This window comes from Erpetoichthys calabaricus, chromosome 12, assembly GCF_900747795.2.
Source record: "Erpetoichthys calabaricus chromosome 12, fErpCal1.3, whole genome shotgun sequence".
Lineage (NCBI taxonomy): Eukaryota > Metazoa > Chordata > Cladistia > Polypteriformes > Polypteridae > Erpetoichthys > Erpetoichthys calabaricus.
Window position 1 is genome coordinate 45,090,112 of NC_041405.2, and position 18,915 is coordinate 45,109,026.

An 18,915-nucleotide genomic window follows, 5' to 3' on the forward strand; every position below is an offset into this window, starting at 1 on the left:
TGAGCAGTCTCCTTGTCCCTAATGCTGAGAAGCACCTCCATAGCATGATGCTGCCACCACCATTCTTCAGTGTGGGGATGGTAAAAGGCAGGTGGTAAGCAGTGCCTGGTATTCACCAGACATAGTGCTTGGAGTTCACGCCCAAAGAGTTCAGTTTTTGTCTCCTCTGACCAGAGAATCTTTTTCCTCATGCTCTCAAAGGGTCCATTAAATGTCATTTTATAAAATTCCAAGCAGGAGTTAGCCAATCTGTTTTAAATACATGACTGATGGAGGGCTACTCAGATGGTTATGCTTCTGACAGGTTCTCCCAACTCAGCAAAAGCTCTCTTAGACCATTAGGATCTTGGACACCTCCCAAACCAACACCCATCTGGATGGCCAACACAAGAATAAATCCTGGTGTTTCCAAACATCATCCATTTCACAATTACTAAGGCCACTGTGCTCCTGGAAACATTGAACACTTTAGAAATGGTCTTATACCATTTCAGTGATCTATGCCTCATCACATAAAGTTTGTTGGACGCTAGGGCTTGGTTTGTACCTTGACATGCAGTGTGAATTGTAGCACCTTATATACACAAGTGTGGGCCTTTCGAAACAATGTCCAATCAAATCAGTTTGTCACAGGTGGGCTCCAATCAAGTTCTAGACACTTCTCAAGGGGAATCAAAACAATCCGGAGGCACCTGAGCATAATTTGGAGAGCAAAAGAAAAGGGGCTGAATACTGTAATGAATTGGAGATCATAGTATTTGATTTGTAATACATTTGCTAACATTTCTGAAAACGTGTTTTCATTTTGTCATTATGGGGTATTGAGTGTAGATTGATGAGCAAAACCAATATTAATTCAAAACGAAATCTACAACAAAACAAGGTGCACAGGAAGTGGGGGTACTGAACACTTTTTAAATCCACTTTAGATTCTGCTACTTTTTCAGTTAAGCCTGATGTGATGCTTTGAAACAAATCTGTGTGCCTAACACACACTAAACAGACGTGACACTTGTTATTGTATCCCAATTGCAATTATGGTTGAGGATGGAGGCAAAGTATGAATTACCCTATTTTAACAGTGAAACAATGGATAAAACAGGAGCCAGCACATCATAAACAAACACTTAAGTGCCACATTTGGTATCTGAGTGGGGAAGAACTCCATATGATTTGATTTTTATCACAACCGAAAGTATTTTTGAATCAGAGTCTATAAACTGTTAATTGTTTATTTAGAGCTCTGCAGAGCTCTTAAAATGCTGTTCAATAATAAATTCTTTCATAAAATTCTGTTCTCAGTACCTTTTAAGAGACCCTGTAAATTGCACAAAAGAATCCCCCAAAAATACTTGAAAACGTGAAAAGCATAATAACACAAATCACATACATTTAGACGGCAAATAATTTTCTTTCTTTTGCGAATGTAAAAGACTCAATGATCATCAAAGAGTTGCATAAGGAAGAAGTGCTCAGGGGGCAGAAGAAAGCCCACTTTGGGCCTGAGAACAAAAGAGGAGAAAGAAACTCAGGCTCAAAACCCCAGAGCATCTCAACATGGGCCAGGAAGGTGCTGCCAGGGGACAGTGAGCTCAACCCCCCAAGTGCAGCCGACTCACCTCTTGGGTTGTTTAGAGATGCCTCTGAGGCCTTCCCATTATCTCCACAGTGACTCTGATCAAACGGAAGGCACTGCTCTCCAGTACCGGCCACAAGTTCAAAGTTCTTGGCAGGGTCCTTGGGTTCAGTAAGAGACTTGACTTTGTACACCTTTCTGCTGCTTGTATCTGACACATACAGGACATTGTTCACCGGGTCCATGGCCAGATAATATTTGTGTGCAGGGCTGGTACTAGGAGAGATAAAATGTGTCAAACGTTAGTCAGTTCATCATTAGCAGATAATCAGTTCTTTATTTAATGCCTCTCACAGCAAATGCTATTATAGAATTCAAAGTACAAAGGTTAAAGAAGCAAAGGAAGAAAATACAAGTTCTTTTAATTACTTGATTATTTAGTGTGTTTTGATCCAGAGCAACTTGAAGCCATTCCAAATGATACCTTCAAACTAATACCCTAAGCAACCAGTCAGGCCTGAACAAATGCTGAAGACAGTCATGTCAGCAGCTAAGAAAATGGACAGTTGCTTCTATAAACAAACTGTCAACATTAAACATTCCCAGACATCACTTGATTTGAACAGCAGCTTACCTGGCAGGGATAACATCATTGAGAAAGCAGCAGTGAGAGATGAACTGAGGCACAGGCCTGCTCATTGGTACACATCATAGTTACAACAACTAATGAGCATGATTAAATCAAAAAGAAATCATGCTACTGAGACACAACGATCATCGCACAAAGCAATGAGGGAAATGATATAAAATGGTTCTGCTTATAAACCTTTCAGCAATTTTGACCATCAAAAGAAAGGCTTTTTACATTAATACTATGAAACTGCGGCACTTTAGAAAAGGAGCAGTTAACGTGATCATTTTTGACACAGGAGGAGCTGCTAAAATAATAATATCTGACAAAAGAAAAAGGATCTACCAATGACCACATCTGGCATCAGAGAAGCTACTGAGATGATTATAGCTGGCACAAGAGAAATCACTGACATGAAGACATTCAGCACAAACATCTAGTAATAATGCATCTAGCAAATCTTAGCACTACAAATCTGACAAAAGATTAATCTTGAAAACAATGCATTCTGGCATATAAAGACCTGCTAACTGTTACATCTGCTGGAAGTAACCCTGTTAACCTGATTACATCTGTCACGAGAGGATCTGCTAAAGAAATCACACTTGATATAGAATGATCCATTAATATTATCAAATCTAACTAACAACTAGAAAGTAAGCACTAATAAAATGGCATAAGACTTTTGAAAAACTGCGAACAGGACTACATATTGTATGACAGAAGGGAAGCCAAGCAAGCTCAGCTCAACTAATGCACGATTGATGCTCATATGGTCACACCATGAGCTCCTCAAAAGATCCAATAAGAGGAAGACAGGACAACATAACTATATCAGGCGTAAGAAGAACTGCTAACATAATCGTATCTGAAAACTGGGCAACCTTTAACATAATTTCTTGTAAGCTAGGATCCGCCACGAAGATAGAAATTCTACCTAAAACAAGCAGAACCAGTAACGTAAGCATATCTGACACAAGAGGTGCCGCTAACATAATTGTATGTGGCACATGAAGAACCACCAACATTATCATCTCTCTGAAATAAGAAGGGCCGCTAACCTCAGAGACTAGAAAAATCACTAACCTGACGCCCTCTGCCACAAGATAAACTACATTCACAGCCACATCTGATACCTAATTACTTCTGAAATAAGACTCATCACAAACATGATTGTATCAAGCACAAAAATGATCACTAAAACAATTGCACTTGACATAAGAGGAACCGCTAACAGAAAGGTCTCTTGATATCAGACAACAAAAGATCCTGGGGAACATGGCTGATTTTGAAACAAAAAGAACCATTAACACAAGCGGGTCTGAAGTAAAATGAATAATCCTGACAAAAGGAGAATATGGCAGCAGTCAAACTAGAAAAAGGGTCACAAACATTCTCACACGACACAAGAAAAACCGCTATGGCAATCATTAAAGACACCGCAATAAGACTGAAGTTGCATTGTAATGAAAACCTGCAGCCGATGATGATGATGATATTGATGATAAATGATGGAAAATTATCTTTTGCAATGTGACTCTTCACGTTGTTGATCACACAGTATTAAAATTGAACAAGCAATGCTCAGTGGTTCACTCAAATACAATGTGTTCTGATGTCCTCACTGTTAATGTTTAGTGAAAACATTTAGTAAATGTATGGCAACAATTGGGTTAACTACTACAAAAAATACTGTATAAGCAGATATTCTGTAAAAGAAATCATTATTTTAAGAGCACTTTGACTGGGAATACTATAGGGGTCTGGTGGACAAGTTTGTTTCTTGGGGCAAAGCGAATTGTCTGCAATTTAATATCAGCAAAACCAAGGAACTGCTTATTGACTTTCACCGCACCAAAGATCCTCTATGTCCGATAACTTTTTAAGGAGGGGATTTAGAGGGGGTCCACACCTACAAGTGCTTGGGGGTCCACATTAATGACAGGTTGGACTGGTCTCAGAACACAGAGGAACTGTACAAGAATCCTTAGGAAAATGCGTTCCTTGAATAAGGGAAGTGACATCCTTCACAACTTTTACAACTCTATGATGGCCACTATGATTTTCTACACTGTGGTGTGCTGGGCTGGTAACATCACTTCAAAAGAGGCCCACCGAATCAACAAGCTAATTAAAAGAGCAGGCTCAGTTATGGGACACACTCTGGACCCATTGGAGGTTGTAGCAAAGGAGAAAAAACAAAACTGAGTGTCATTATAAACAATGCTGTGCATCCTCTCTCTGAACAGTGAGGACTTTCAGCCAATAAATCATTCAGCAGAAGTGTGTCAAGAAACGCCATTGGGGTTCACTTACACAAACAGCAATATGCTTGCAAAATGCCTTAGTGGGACTGGGACTGACAAGTCAGAACTTTTCTTTCTTTTGAATTTTCTTGCTTTATAGTAATTCCAGTGTCTGTTCTGACCTAAGTGTATATGTATATTTATTTATTTATTTACTCACTACTTATTTATGTATTTATTCATTAGAAGAGCTTCTATCTATCTATCTATCTATCTATCTATCTATCTATCTATCTATCTATCTATCTATCTATCTATCTATCTATCTATCTATCTATCTATCTATCTATCTATCTATCTATCTATCTATCTATCTATCTGGTTTATTGAAAAAATGTTAGTAATATTAATTATTTGATCAACTACAATATGAAAAGCTTGTAAAATTGAAGGCTTACACGAAAGAGAAAATTAACACGCTGTATCCCCAAGCTAACATAAAACCCCAGTTGATCTTTTTGTCTTGATGGAAGTTACTGTGAGCTTCTGTTATGCGGCCAATGAAAGCTGGCACCAATATTCTGGACTCAAACTGGCATCAACTATTACTAAAATACAGACATGCAATACATACCTGTGTCTTATGTCTCTGTTCCTGTGGTTGTAATCCAGGAAAAGAAAGTAAAGAAAAAAAAAGCATTTAATTGGTTAAAAGCAAAAATGTTCAAGATGTTCTTGCATTATTATTAAGTGAAACTATACATATTCAGTCCATCATGTGGTTATAACTACTCTTACAGCTATATTTTTCACATTTGGGTCCACCTAATAAGTTATTTTTTTGTAATTTAAAAACAATTCATGATTTTAAAACTCCTCTCTTGGCCATTTTCCATATACAAATTTGTCCTTTTTTTTTTGCAATCAGTATATGTTTTTCCCCAGTTCCTAAGGTGTGAACCACAGGCAGGGATCACTGCAAGAGGCAAAAAAGCCATCATTTTTTCCTTTTAAACTGCGTTGTCAGTGGCGGAATGGATGCACAGATCTGGTTTCCATGGGAACGTAGTACATTCAGCGTGTGGTAATTTATTTGCTGCACACAAGCTCAGTTAGTCTCTTAAATGTTTTCTATGGTGCTTCATAGCTCATCCGCTTAATGCAGCCACATGCAGTGTAAAGAAGGAAGTGTAATTTTGTCTATCAAGAATGGATGTGATTTCACTGTCAAAAATACATTAGTAAAGCTGAGAGCTGTTTTTAAGTTGTCCGATAGAAACATGGGTTTGTGTTTTTAGGGCGTCTGAGCAATTCCTGGAAACAATGAAATGCTCTACAGTGCTACCTTGGCATTTATAACCCCAAAATGTCGCAATGCAAATTGTTCCATAATAGTTGTTATTTTATGGTGTTATTTAAAGTGTTTTTTCACAATTAAAGGCATTATCTACGTTAGAGTACGGCTCTGATAGTTGCAGGCTCAAGCAAATTTAGTTGAGAAAGAGGGCAGCAGCGAAGCAATGTCTGCAAAACAAGAAGTGCTTAGAAGCTAAGTTCAAAACTGCCCATTTGGAGTCAACTGAAAGTGCAAAGTTCTAACTCTATGATTAGCATGAGTAATTGTGAGAATGTCTTGCATTATCCACAAATCAAAGTGATGAGCAGTATAATCACAACCCTTAGCAAAACCATAGTTACAGATAGATTTTTTTCCCGTCACAAAAATTGTTTGAGAGAGTTACGGCAGACAGTATGGCTAATTGACCGTGGACATGGAGTATAAATGTAAAATAGACGGACCAAACTCCACCAAGAATTCACTAAGTGTCTCTTAGAAAAGCACTTAACCTGCTAGTGTTTGGGTAACCAAAGTAAATAGTCAAACTGTACATGCGTGATTTGAAAGTCACTGTAGAAAAACATGGATTAATTAAATAAAAACAACTATAGTCGAAAAGTTACACTGTTGTATGTATTTCTTGAAAGAGCATTGGGATAGCTGGAGTTGCAATGTCAAGGTACACTGCAAATCAAGGAGCCTGCATACGCACCGTTAAAAGAACTCACAGATGGAACCCTTTAGGAAAAGGATCAAGGAGTGAAACCCGAAACGTGGCTCTTGAAAAAACCAAAATGTCATTGACTAATAGAATATTATGACCATAATCGTGTTCTTGTAACTCAGGAGGCTTGACTCAGGTATATTTCCGTCTCCTCTGAACTGTATTTGGTGTCTATTTGGAAATCAATTGTAACTAGTTAATTTTGTTCTAGTAGAGTCATATTAGTTTGTTTTCATGAAATCAGACCTTTGCAGGTAAATGTGCAAATACTGTCTTACTGTGGAAACCAGGGGCGCTCCAGCTGCCCCAACCCTGACACAGACAGGCAGAGACATGAGTTCAGCACAGCACACGTTTATTTTCACAAGGGAAGCGCGACTCCCTTGCTCCCCTTCTCAGCACAGTACATCAAGCACCAAATACAGTTCCTTCTTCTCTCTTTGTCATCTGCCTCCACTCCTCCTCTTGGCAAGCTTTGTCCCTCTTCCTCCTGACTCTGGCACTCCAAATGGAGTGCGGCAGCTCTGGAATCACTCCCGGGTGTGGTGAAAGCCCCATGTTGGGCTCTACAGCTCCTCCTGGCAGCTCCCACGGAACCCAACAGTACTGTGCCACACTCTAACTCCAAGCATGCCCTGTGGGAATCCATGGTGCCACAGCCACCCAGGAGGACTGCCCTCTAGTACCCTGGGGGAGGGTAGAGCCTTCTAGATGCCCTCTCCCCCTCTCCTTCCATTCAGCTGGCATCCCAGCTGGATAATGGCCATGACCTACCGTCACACTACCTTCTATAAAATAAAACCAAAAATGATGATTATCTTTATATGGAAGGCATTCTGTCCTCTTCCTAAGCTACAATACTGAACTGATATTAGAAATAAAAAAATAAAGCTATTTAAAATTCTTGCCCATGTTCACAGGTGGCTTTCTCACTTCACTATAAATAATGCAGTGAAAACCAGAACCATCAGAAAGAGTCTCCATAGAGTTATTCATCATGGCTCATATGCTATCACATAGAGGACCTCTTGTGGAGGAGGCTACTTGAGTTAGACTTACTGGAAAGTACCAACTGTTGGGAAGGTGTGTTGTAGCTGAGGGCTAAAAAGCCTCCTCTTTATTTAGGTAGGGTAGAGTTTGCTACTCCTTATTCTATTTTTTATTTGGTATCTTGGCCTACTGATTTCGGCAATTAACTGTAAAGCACAAAATTATTTTATTCTATAATTCTAAGTCGCAGTGTGAATATGAACCAATCATTTATCCTTACTTTGTGATGTCTCTCTATTATATCCAAAAATCCTTTGACGCAACAAGACTTTTTGGAGATGAGACTTTTTGGAAGAGAGATTTTTTCAAGTCCCGTGAGACGAGACTTTTGCCTTGAGATTTTTTCAAGCATTTTCAAATAAGACCATTGTCCTCTAGCACCGAGAAACAAGGAAGTCAAACAAATTAATGCCAAAAATGAAGATCGGTTACGCAGCAAATTAGTTAAATGCATCCAAAAATGTTGATCGATTACACGGCAAATTGGTTAAATGCATATCAATAGACTATGCTGAAACAGCTGGTGGTGATCGTGCGGAAGAGGAAAACAACAGCTTATGAGATCTTGAAGAAAGTCTACAACCGTTAACAACGTCCGGTCTTCCAACGCACGAATTACTGAAGAAAGAAGGATGTATCCAAGAAAGGTAATGTAGTACATCTTCCATGGATAACTTTACACAACAAAGCAGATCTTGATATGCCATTTGTATTAAAATGTTAACAGTTTCCTGTTAGAATAATATTTGCAAAGACAATCAACAAATCTCAGAGCCAAACATTCGAAAAAGTTGTTTTATTTAATAAAGAGAAAGAAACAAAATTCAATCATGGGCAGTTATACGTTGCGTTGATGCATATGTAACAATTCCCATGAAAATAAAAATCTGTTTAAATTGTACATCTGCATCCCCATATGCGAGTGGCAGAACCGCAAAGAGGCTAGTGTGTAACGCAGGTCCAGGGGGTTGGTGAGCGAAGCGAGCAGGGGGCAAAGTCTCCTAGTATTATAAAAAATGTACTTCTGCAAATGTAACAAAGCTATGTACTTGTAAAGCAGTTTGGGATGGTTTTTACTATTGATTGGTCCCACATAGCATAATTGTGGCCTGATTACAGTAGCTTTGTATTTTACTCCTTTTTTGGCCTCTCCCTCAACATATGACACACACTTTTTAAAATAAATTAACTTTGTTTCTGGCCTTGAATCTATTACAGTATGTAACATATCACTAAATCTTAATGTCTTTTTTAGAATGTTATGGTTACTATGCTGCTTGAGTGCTGACTTACTGTACCGCACCTTAGGAACTGCCATTCACATTTTCCTGAACCTTTTATGAAGTTAGTGCTTGATATATTGTAAGATTTTACATTCTGTGGTACCCAAACACCTTTACCTACGGTTTACTCTTTTGAATTGACAAAATTGACTATTGTAATGATTTAAGGTGAGGCCATTGGATTCTTCACTTACCACTCTAAAGTAACACAGCAGCAAGGACCATGATTAGAACCAAATGCACTGGCATCCAGTTAAGCTAAAAGGAGATATCAAAATCTTCCATTTCATATATAAAGTTGGAAACGGCTAGCAAAACTTTACCTTACAGACCTTAAATATGCCTTTACTCCAGGGCTTACTTTGGTGATCTCAAGAACTGAATTCTAACTCTAAATACAATTGTTGGAGTCCGAACGTTTAGCCATTTAGGGCTCTCAATATTTTATTAAATCTTACTTCTGCTAGAGCTACCTGCTGAGGTTGTTCATATCACTATCTTATATTTCTTTTTAAATATGTGTAGTAATTCTCATGATTGGCCATTACTATGTTTTTTCTGTTTTTATCTCTTCTTCATGTCCTTTATGGCACCTGGTCTACATCTAAGTGAATGTGTTCTCACAAATGAAACATATGTATTCAGAGATTTCAAGTATCTCTCACAGCAGCCTGCAAAATGAGGAGAAGGTAAATCTTTTGGGAGGATCTGGATGTTTGGAGAGGAGGTGGGTGTTTGGTGCAGAGCTGAATGTTGGTGTTGGGTGGACACTCATTTATAGTATCACACAGAATCTATGCTCGATTTTTATTTTTGCACATTTACTAAATTATATCTAACTTACAAAACAACCATATCACTGTCTTGCCACTATTGGCAATGGTTAAAGTATCAAATGAAAAGCTGTTGTATTGAGAAAAACAATCATGGAATTATCAGGAAATTTTCAAACCACTACTATAATTATGTTGATTTGCAAAGCTGCTAAAATTTTGCTTTAGAAAACATTAGCTTACTGTTGTATTACGTAAGTAATCTTATTCGTGTAATCTGTCTGCATAATGTGTGTCTGCATAATGTGTGTTTTATTTATCAAATCAAGAAATAGTGTTAAAGTCTGGAACGCGGCTACGAGTAATTAAGAGTAGAGCTTATGCCACTGGCCGTGTATAAACCTAATGATATTTATGCTCTTTATATCAATTTAAAAATCACTTCATGACTGCAAGTGATCATTTGAGTTCCATAAGCTTCACCCTAAAGAGCTGCAAATTTGTAACATGCCTGATTTTGGTTATTTCTATTTATCTTAAAGTATAAGTACAGTATGTTTGACAAAAGTGTCATGCTTTATAAAAATTTATTTTTATACGTCAGTTTTCCTGATAGTTTATAATAATCTAGTGATACAATTGTAATTATCACTATTTTTCATGTTATTTGCTTTATATATTTGAAAACATATTATGAACACCCTTACACGTCAACAGAAAGGTTCATGTCTCACAGCAGAAAAGCCTGTTAATTTCTTCTAAGATAAAGCAATAATTATTTGTGTGACAGGTGAATGGGTTTCTGAAGAGCACTTGGAAAGAGCCAGGAGGGGACAAAAAGAATATCGAACTAGACTGACAGGAGGCAGAGTGCATTTTATATTTGATCGATTTGATCCATTGTAATTCTGTTACTTTAAACATGAAAGAAAAACATTTAAACACAAATTGAAATGTTTTGTATGGAGCCCGGTATTTGTCAGGAAGGAAAAACAAAAATTAAAAATGTTTTAAAAAATGTGTTTTTTCCTACCTAACGTTAATGGAACTGCATAGATCAATTAATAAAATTTATTTTGCATTTTTGAGGCCAACTGTATATTTTGGACAGATCAACACACACCATGACATCCTTTTTTTTAACAGCCATAGTCTGTGTGTGACAGTGACATTTATTTATTTAGACAGTAATATGACAATAATACAATTTCTTTCTAGAAAGAATATTTGAATTGGTGATGTTGCATGTGAGTGAATGACCATGTAAGGGAAGGGAAGGATGTGCCATGCTGAAGCGTATAATATTCACTACAGGAAAGCCTGCTAAGGAATCACCATTGGAAATGGTTTGTGATGGTGTGTCACCAACATCCAGCTCCTCCCTAAACATCCAGCTCCTCCTTAAACATCCAGCTCCTCCCCGTTCAACAGTCTTTGATATTTTGCTTTCAATGTCTATCTATCTATCTATCTATCTATCTATCTATCTATCTATCTATCTATCTATCTATCTATCTATCTATCTATCTATCTATCTATCTATCTATCTATCTATCTATCTATCTATCTATCTATCTATCTATCTATCTATCCTTTTTGGGGTATAAACTGAGATTTCTCTGTTTATGTTTCAGCATTATATTTTGTGTTTATGTTGCCTGTTAACCATATATTTTCAATTACTGTATAGTGTGCTGGGTTAAAAAATGCAGGTGAGGTTAATAAAATGATCTAAACGGAACTAAATATTTATTTTTAGGTGTCTTTTCTGTTGCTGATCATTTATTATAATTAACTTTTCAACCACGCTGTATAAATTTCAATACTGTACTGTACCTGAGCTCTAAGATTGTGATCACGTTTCCTGTCGGAAGAAGTCGTCTTATGAAATTGAAGTCTCCAACATAAACACTACCATCAGGGCCACAGGCCACAGCGACTGGAGCAAACAGTTTGCTGGCAAGTGCAGGACCGTTACAGTTTGGGCAGGAGATGCTGCGATGATACCCATTTCCCATGATGGTATTAATGACTGGAGGCTGCTGAGACACAAAGACGTTTTCCCCATTTCCCTTGTGCAATATTCCTACAAAAAATAAAAAGACATATGTAAAAGAAGAATCTCTCCTATTAACACTTTTTATATTACAGTGCATGGTCAAGGACTAGCTCTTGCATTTGAACATATATTGTGAAGCTCATGAAACTCAATTGAAAGGGGCTCACTTGCTAACCATCTCAATGACTTCAATCTTCTGGTGGTTGCCAAGTGACAGTCACATAATATGAATATTTAAAATTCTAACTGCTTTTCTTAAAGATGTTATTTGGTTAGTCAGTCTGGAAAGTTCAAGATTAGCAAATATGGGATTACTAAACCTTGGTTAAAACCAAATGACACCAGACATATGCACACCTGGACCCTTGTAGAGACAGAAGAGGAAAACAGGAGGACTCAGCTATCTTCTCAATGATATTAATGGAAAATAATTAAAGCTTACCACTCTGCAGGTTGAGGATGTGATGCTTGTCTAAAGACCAGCCTCCAAGATTAGATGAGTCCATTTCAAAACCTTGTAAAAGAGCTGTTCGTTTCTCCCAGAGAATGAAGTCAGGGCAAATTTCATATTCATAGCCAACTGAAACTGCAAGAAAATGTACAGGTTAACATTTAAATCCAGTTTCTTATCACCTGCTGTAGATGATTATTTTATCCATCAATAACACTGCACAACAAAATTTTTGCTTCTTGAACATTGTTGGGTGTTTCTTATAGATTTATGGGTGCTGATCTCGAATATCACATCAAAATTTACCCATCACGTACAAAAACACAGCCAATAAGGAGTGAAAATAATTTTGTGAATACCGAATCACTGTCAACTCCTTTTAACGACAGTTTCCATAATTTACCTATTGCTTCAGTCAAGCCAGAGACCTTCTGTCCATAAACGTCAGTCTTATTCCAGGCAAGTGTATAAGCTAAGTTGGGAGCAGCTGGAAACCATTTTTGGAATAGTCGCCCCTCTATTGCAGCTGTCAAGTGCACTTTACTCAGACCAGGAGGGATAACAGAATGAGTGAGGATGATCCTCAGAAGAGATTTGTATCCAGGGGTGCGAGTACTCAGGTAGCTGAGCTTCATAGGGCTGCCGGGGATGTTAATTTCTTCTTGCACAGCCTGTAAGGAAGAATAGGGAACTTGTGAAAGTGAGGAGAAGCATCATATAACATCAGCTGCAGGGCCTGTATTCAAAGCAAAAAAATGAAACATACATTGCTATTCTGAGAGATCACTTGATTACCTAGGAGGAGAGTTACCCTAGTGTCCATTACAAATGTTTTTTAAGAGACAGTACTTGCATGAACAACATGGCTCAGTAGTTTGTTCCAGATTCTGATAACAGCTTATGTGAAAGGTGCTATGTGACTTCTGTGTTAAACGTTGTTCTTAATAATACTAACACCTCTAACCATCTTCTTGATGCACATATTCCAGAGCATGGTGGCAGAGACCTAGAGGCTACCTAAGAACCCTACAGGTTCATATGCACTTCCATTCTCACTCACTCACAATGGGGCAGTTTAGAGAATGCCTTTTAAACTAGCATGAAAGCCTTTTTAGGATGTTGACGCAGACCAGTCTATCTTAGAAAAAAACACATACAGAAACTTTGAGAATGAACAGACTCCACATGATAGCTTATGAAGCTGATAGAGAGCAGTGCTAATCAGTTTGTGTTTTTTGCTGCCCCAACATACCAATAAGACATTTCATATTTTGAAAATTCAGATTTCATACTATTTCATAATTGTGTGAAAAACGCCGGTCCCAAGCTCAGATAAAGGAGGAGGGTTGGGCACGGGGCTAGCAACCCAGCTCCGTAAAAAAAAAGCTATTGCTACAGAAACAACAAGCAGAAACCAAAGAAATCAAGAAATCAAGAATCTCAGCCGGGACGCTCTGATTCTGCATGGATGACGACGATGGAGAAAAGCCGGCAGGCTTTTGAGAAGAGGAATTGTCTCAGCATCATCAACGACAAAACTCGCAACGTGGAATGTTCGGACGCTGTACCAATGATAGATAACTTACCTTATAACTTATAACTTATTAGGTGGACCCAAATGTGAAAAATATAGCTGTAAGAGTAGTTATAACCACATGATGGACTGAATATGTATAGTTTCACTTAATAATAATGCAAGAACTGCGGTGGGTTGGCACCCTGCCCGGGATTGGTTCCCTGCCTTGCGCCCTGTGTTGGCTGGGATTGGCTCCAGCAGACCCCTGTGACCCTGTGTTCGGATTCACTGGGTTGGAAAATGGATGGATGGATGGATAATGCAAGAATATCTTGAACATTTTTGCTTTTAACCAATTAAATTCTTTTTTTTTCTTTACTTTCTTTTCCTGGATTACAACCACAGGAACAGAGACATAAGACACAGGTATGTATTGCATGTCTGTATTTTAGTAATAGTTGATGCCAGTTTGAGTCCAGAATATTGGTGCCAGCTTTCATTGGCCGCATAACAGAAGCTCACAGTAACTTCCATCAAGACAAAAAGATCAACTGGGGTTTTATGTTAGCTTGGGGATACAGAGTGTTAATTTTCTCTTTTGTGTAAGCCTTCAATTTTACAAGCTTTTCATATCGTAGTTGATCAAATAATTGATAATACTAACATTTTTTCAGATAGATAGATAGATAGATAGATAGATAGATAGATAGATACTTTGTTAATCCATCCATCCATCCATCCTCTTCCGCTTATCCGAGGTCGGGTCGCGGGGGCAGCAGCTTGAGCAGAGATGCCCAGACTTCCCTCTCCCCGGCCACTTCTTCTAGCTCTTCCGGGAGAATCCCGAGGCGTTCCCAGGCCGGCCGGGAGACATAGTCCCTCCAGCGTGTCCTGGGTCTTCCCCGGGGCCTCCTCCTGGTTGGACGTGCCCGGAACACCTCACCAGGGAGGCGTCCAGGAGGCATCCTGATCAGATGCCCGAGCCACCTCATCTGACTCCTCTCGATGCGGAGGAGCGGCAGCTCTACTCTGAGCCCCTCCCGGATGACTGAGCTTCTCACCCTATCTTTAAGGGAGAGCCCAGACACCCTGCGGAGGAAACTCATTTCAGCCGCTTGTATTCGCGATCTCGTTCTTTCGGTCACTACCCATAGCTCATGACCATAGGTGAGGGTAGGAACATAGATCGACCGGTAAATTGAGAGCTTTGCCTTATGGCTCAGCTCCTTTTTCACCACGACAGACCGATGCAGAGCCCGCATCACTGCAGACGCCGCACCGATCCGCCTGTCGATCTAACACTCCATTCTTCCCTCACTCGTGAACAAGACCCCAAGATACTTGAACTCCTCCACTTGAGGCAGGATCTCGCTCCCAACCCTGAGAGGGCACTCCACCCTTTTCCGGCTGAGGACCATGGTCTCGGATTTGGAGGTGCTGATTCCCATCCCAGCTGCTTCACACTCAGCTGCGAACCAATCCAGAGAGAGCTGAAGATCACGGCCTGATGAAGCAAATAGGACAACATCATCTGCAAAAAGCAGTGACCCAATCTTGAGTCCACCAAACCGGACCCCCTCAACACCCTGGCTGCGCCTAGAAATTCTGTCCATAAAAGTTATGAAAGTTATGAACTTTTAACTACTTTATTAATCCCAAGGGGAAATTCACATACTCCAGCAGCACCATACTGATAAAGAACAATATTAAATTAAAGAGTGATAACAATGCAGGTATACAGACGGACAATAACTTTGTATAATTTTAACGTTTACCCCCCCGGGTGGAATTGAAGAGTCGCATAGTGTGGGGGAGGAATGATCTCCTCAATCTGTTAGTGGAGCAGGACAGTGACAACAGTCTGTCGCTGAAGCTGCTCCTCTGTCTGGAGATGATACTGTTTAGTGGATGCAGTGGATTCTCCATAATTGACAGGAGCCTGCTCAGTGCCCGTTGCTCTGCCACGGATGTCAAACTGTCCTGCTCCGTGCCTACAATAGAGCCTCACCTCTGATGATCATGGGGTACATGAGGGGCCTGGTCCTCCTAAAATCCACCACCAGCTCCTTGGTTTTGCTGGTGTTCAGTTCAAGGTGGTTTGAATTACACCATTTAACAAAGTCCTTGATAAGGTTCCTATACTCCTCCTCCTGCCCACTCCTGATGCAGCCCACGATAGCAGTGTCGTCAGCGAACTTTTGCATGTGGCAGGACTCCGAGTTGTTTTGGAAGTCCGATGTATATAGGCTGAACAGGACGGGAGAAAGTACAGTCCCTTGCGGCGCTCCTGTGTTGCTGACCACAATGTCAGACCTGCAGTTCCCAAGACGCACATACTGAGGTCTATCTGTAAGATAGTCCACGAACCATGCCACCAGGTATGAATCTACTCCCATCTCTGTCAGCTTGTCCCTAAGGAGCAGAGGCTAGATTGTGTTGAAGGCGCTAGAGAAGTCTAGAAACCTAATTCTTACAGCACCACTGCCTCTGTCCAAGTGAGAGAGGGATCGGTGTAGCATATAGATGATGACATCCTCCGCTCCCACCTTCTCTTGGTATGCGAACGGCAGAGGGTCGAGGGCGTGGCGGACCTGTGGCTTTAGGTGGTGAAGCAGCAGCCGCTCCATGGTCTTCATCACATGTGACATCACAGTGACAGGCCGGAAGTCGTTCAGCTCACTAGGACGTGATATCTTTGGGACTGGGGTGATGCAAGATGTTTTCCAAAGCCTCGGGACTCTCCCCTGTTCCAGGCTCTGGTTGAAGATGCGCTGTAGAGGACCCCCCAGCTCCAACGCACAGGCCTTCAGCAGTCGTGGCGATACTCCATCTGGACTTTTGCTTTGCTGGCACAAAGTCTCCTCATCTCTCTGCTAACCTGCGCTGCTGTAATTGTGGGTTGGGCTAGACTCTCTCCTATGCTGGTATCAGCAGAAGGATGGTTGGAGGGTGCAGTACTCTAAGGTGAGAGTGGGTTAGGGTGGTCAAACCTGTTAAAAAAGTTGTTCATCTGGTTTGCTCTCTCCACAACTCTCTCGATAGTGGCACCCCACTTCAAGCTGCAGCCAGTGATGATCTTCATCCCATCCCACACTTCCTTCATGCTGTTGTTTTGCAACTTCTGCTCCAGCTTTCTCCTGTACTGCTCCTTCGCTCCCCTTAGCTGGACTTGGAGTTCCTTCTGCACGCGCTTGAGCTCATGCTGATCACCGCCTTTAAAAGCCCTTTTCTTCTGGTTCAAAAGGCCCTTGATGTCACTTGTAATCCATGTCTTGTTGTTAGCATAGCAGTGTACTGTTCTTACTGGAACTACAATGTCCAACCTCCTCAATGTCCTCACTATGTGACCCCTGCAGGATATCCCAGTCCGTAGTTCCAAAGCAGTCTCTCAGAGCCTGCTCTGTCTCAGGGGACCACTTCCTGAATGAGTGTGTGGTTGTAGGTAGCTCCCTCACTCTTGGTTTGTAGTGAGGCTGAAGCAGAACCAGGTTATGATCTGCTTTCCCAAGCGCAGGCAGCGGGGTGGCGCTGTATATGTCTTTAACGTTTGTATACAGTAGGTCAATAGTTCTATTTCCCCGGGTGTTACAATCCACATACTGGGAGAAGGCAGGTAATGTTTTGTCCAACGTCACATGGTTAAAGTCTCCAGCGATTACCACAAGTGCCTCGGGGTGCTGCGTTTGCAGTTTAGCAACAGCTGAGTGGATGATGTCACTCGCTATCTCCATGTCCATCCGAGGAGGGATGTAAACAGTAACAACAATGACGTTTCCAAACTCTCTGGGCAAGTAATAGAGACATAAACTTACGGCCAACAGTTTGATGTTCTTGCAGCAAGAGGAGATTTTAACGTTTACATGTCCAGAGTTGCACCATCTTGTATTGACATAGAGTGCGAGTCCACCTCCTTTGTGCTTCCCGTAGGTACTTGCGTTTCTGTCCGCTCTAACTGTGCTAAATCCGGGTAGCTCCACGTTAGCATCTGTTAGTTGTAAGCCATGTTAGAGTAAAACACAACAAACTGCATTCTCTGTAGGTCCTGACATTTTTCACCAGTGCAGCCAGTCCGTCAATCTTATTTGGTAGCGAGTTCACATTTCCCAGGATCACAGAAGGCACTGAAGGCTTAAAACGCCACTTTCTCTCTAGACGCTTGGCTTTTATCTTAGCGCTGGCTCTGCTGCCACGATACGACCGTCTTACCTCGTCAGGTAAATAGGGAACCACACCGGCTCGGGCATTTGTTCTCAGCGCTTGAAGTTGACTACTTGAATAGACCAGTCTCGGTGTGTAAAAATCCATTTCCAAGTAGTAAAGAGTAGTAAAAAAGTGTAAAAAGTGTCCAGGGAACTAGTCCACATAAAAGAAAGTGGTAGGAGTTGACAGTGAAATAGAGAAAAATACAGAAAAAAGGTAAAAAGATAAAGTCATACACGGAGCTGCTGGAAAGGCTGCCACTCGCGACAGCGCCTGAGTCAAGAAGCAATGTGGCAAATTGGGACAACTGCTTCGCGAGTTCAACAACTATGGTCTGGACATTTTGGGCATAAGCGAGATACGATGGACAGGAAGTGGACGATTGGCCAGCGAGGGGAAGACCATCCTATACTCCGGCCATATTGAGCAGCATGCGGCTGGCGTTGGGCTCATCCTGAACCAGCTGGCTGCACAATGAACGAATCATCACCGTTCGGTTCCAATCGTGGCACTCGAAGACAAACATGGTCCAAGTATATGCACCAATCGAGGATGCGAGCGACGATGAGAAGGACGCTTTCTACGACTGCACGACACACTCAATGGCATTCCGAAGCACGATGTCCTTATTCTGATGGGAGACCTCAACGCCCAGATCAGTGATGATCGGCGAGGATGGGAACATGCGGTCGGTCCGCATGGATCGGCAGTGGACACCAGCGACAACGGGGATCGCCTGTTGTCCCTTTGCAGCCTCCTCAATATCACCGTCAGGAACACATATTTTGCCCATAAGACCATTCACAAGAAGACTTGGCGCTCACCTGACGGAAACAACAGCAACAAAATCGATTATATCTGCATCGGGAAAAGGTGGAGATCATCACTCCGGGACGTGAGGGTCTATCGTGGTGCCGATATTGAATCGGACCACCATCTCCTAGTGGCCGTGGTTCGGCTTAAACTGAAGAAGACACCGGCACAGAATCCTGCCCGACTATTCGCCATTGAGAAGTTTAAAGATCAAACTTCTAGCGACCTCTTCCAATTGGAATTGAGGAACCGAT

General features: G+C 40.9%; 1 protein-coding gene across 1 annotated transcript in view; it reads right to left on the reverse strand.

The window, feature by feature from the left end:
- Window positions 1–18,915, reverse strand: part of tenm1 (teneurin transmembrane protein 1) — a 900,581-nt gene that overhangs the window by 100,380 nt on the left and 781,286 nt on the right. Inside the window, 5 exon segments of the mRNA XM_051935222.1 lie at window positions 1,620–1,852; window positions 5,088–5,108; window positions 11,459–11,708; window positions 12,124–12,267; window positions 12,536–12,803. Coding sequence (XP_051791182.1) covers window positions 1,620–1,852; window positions 5,088–5,108; window positions 11,459–11,708; window positions 12,124–12,267; window positions 12,536–12,803 — 916 coding nt within the window.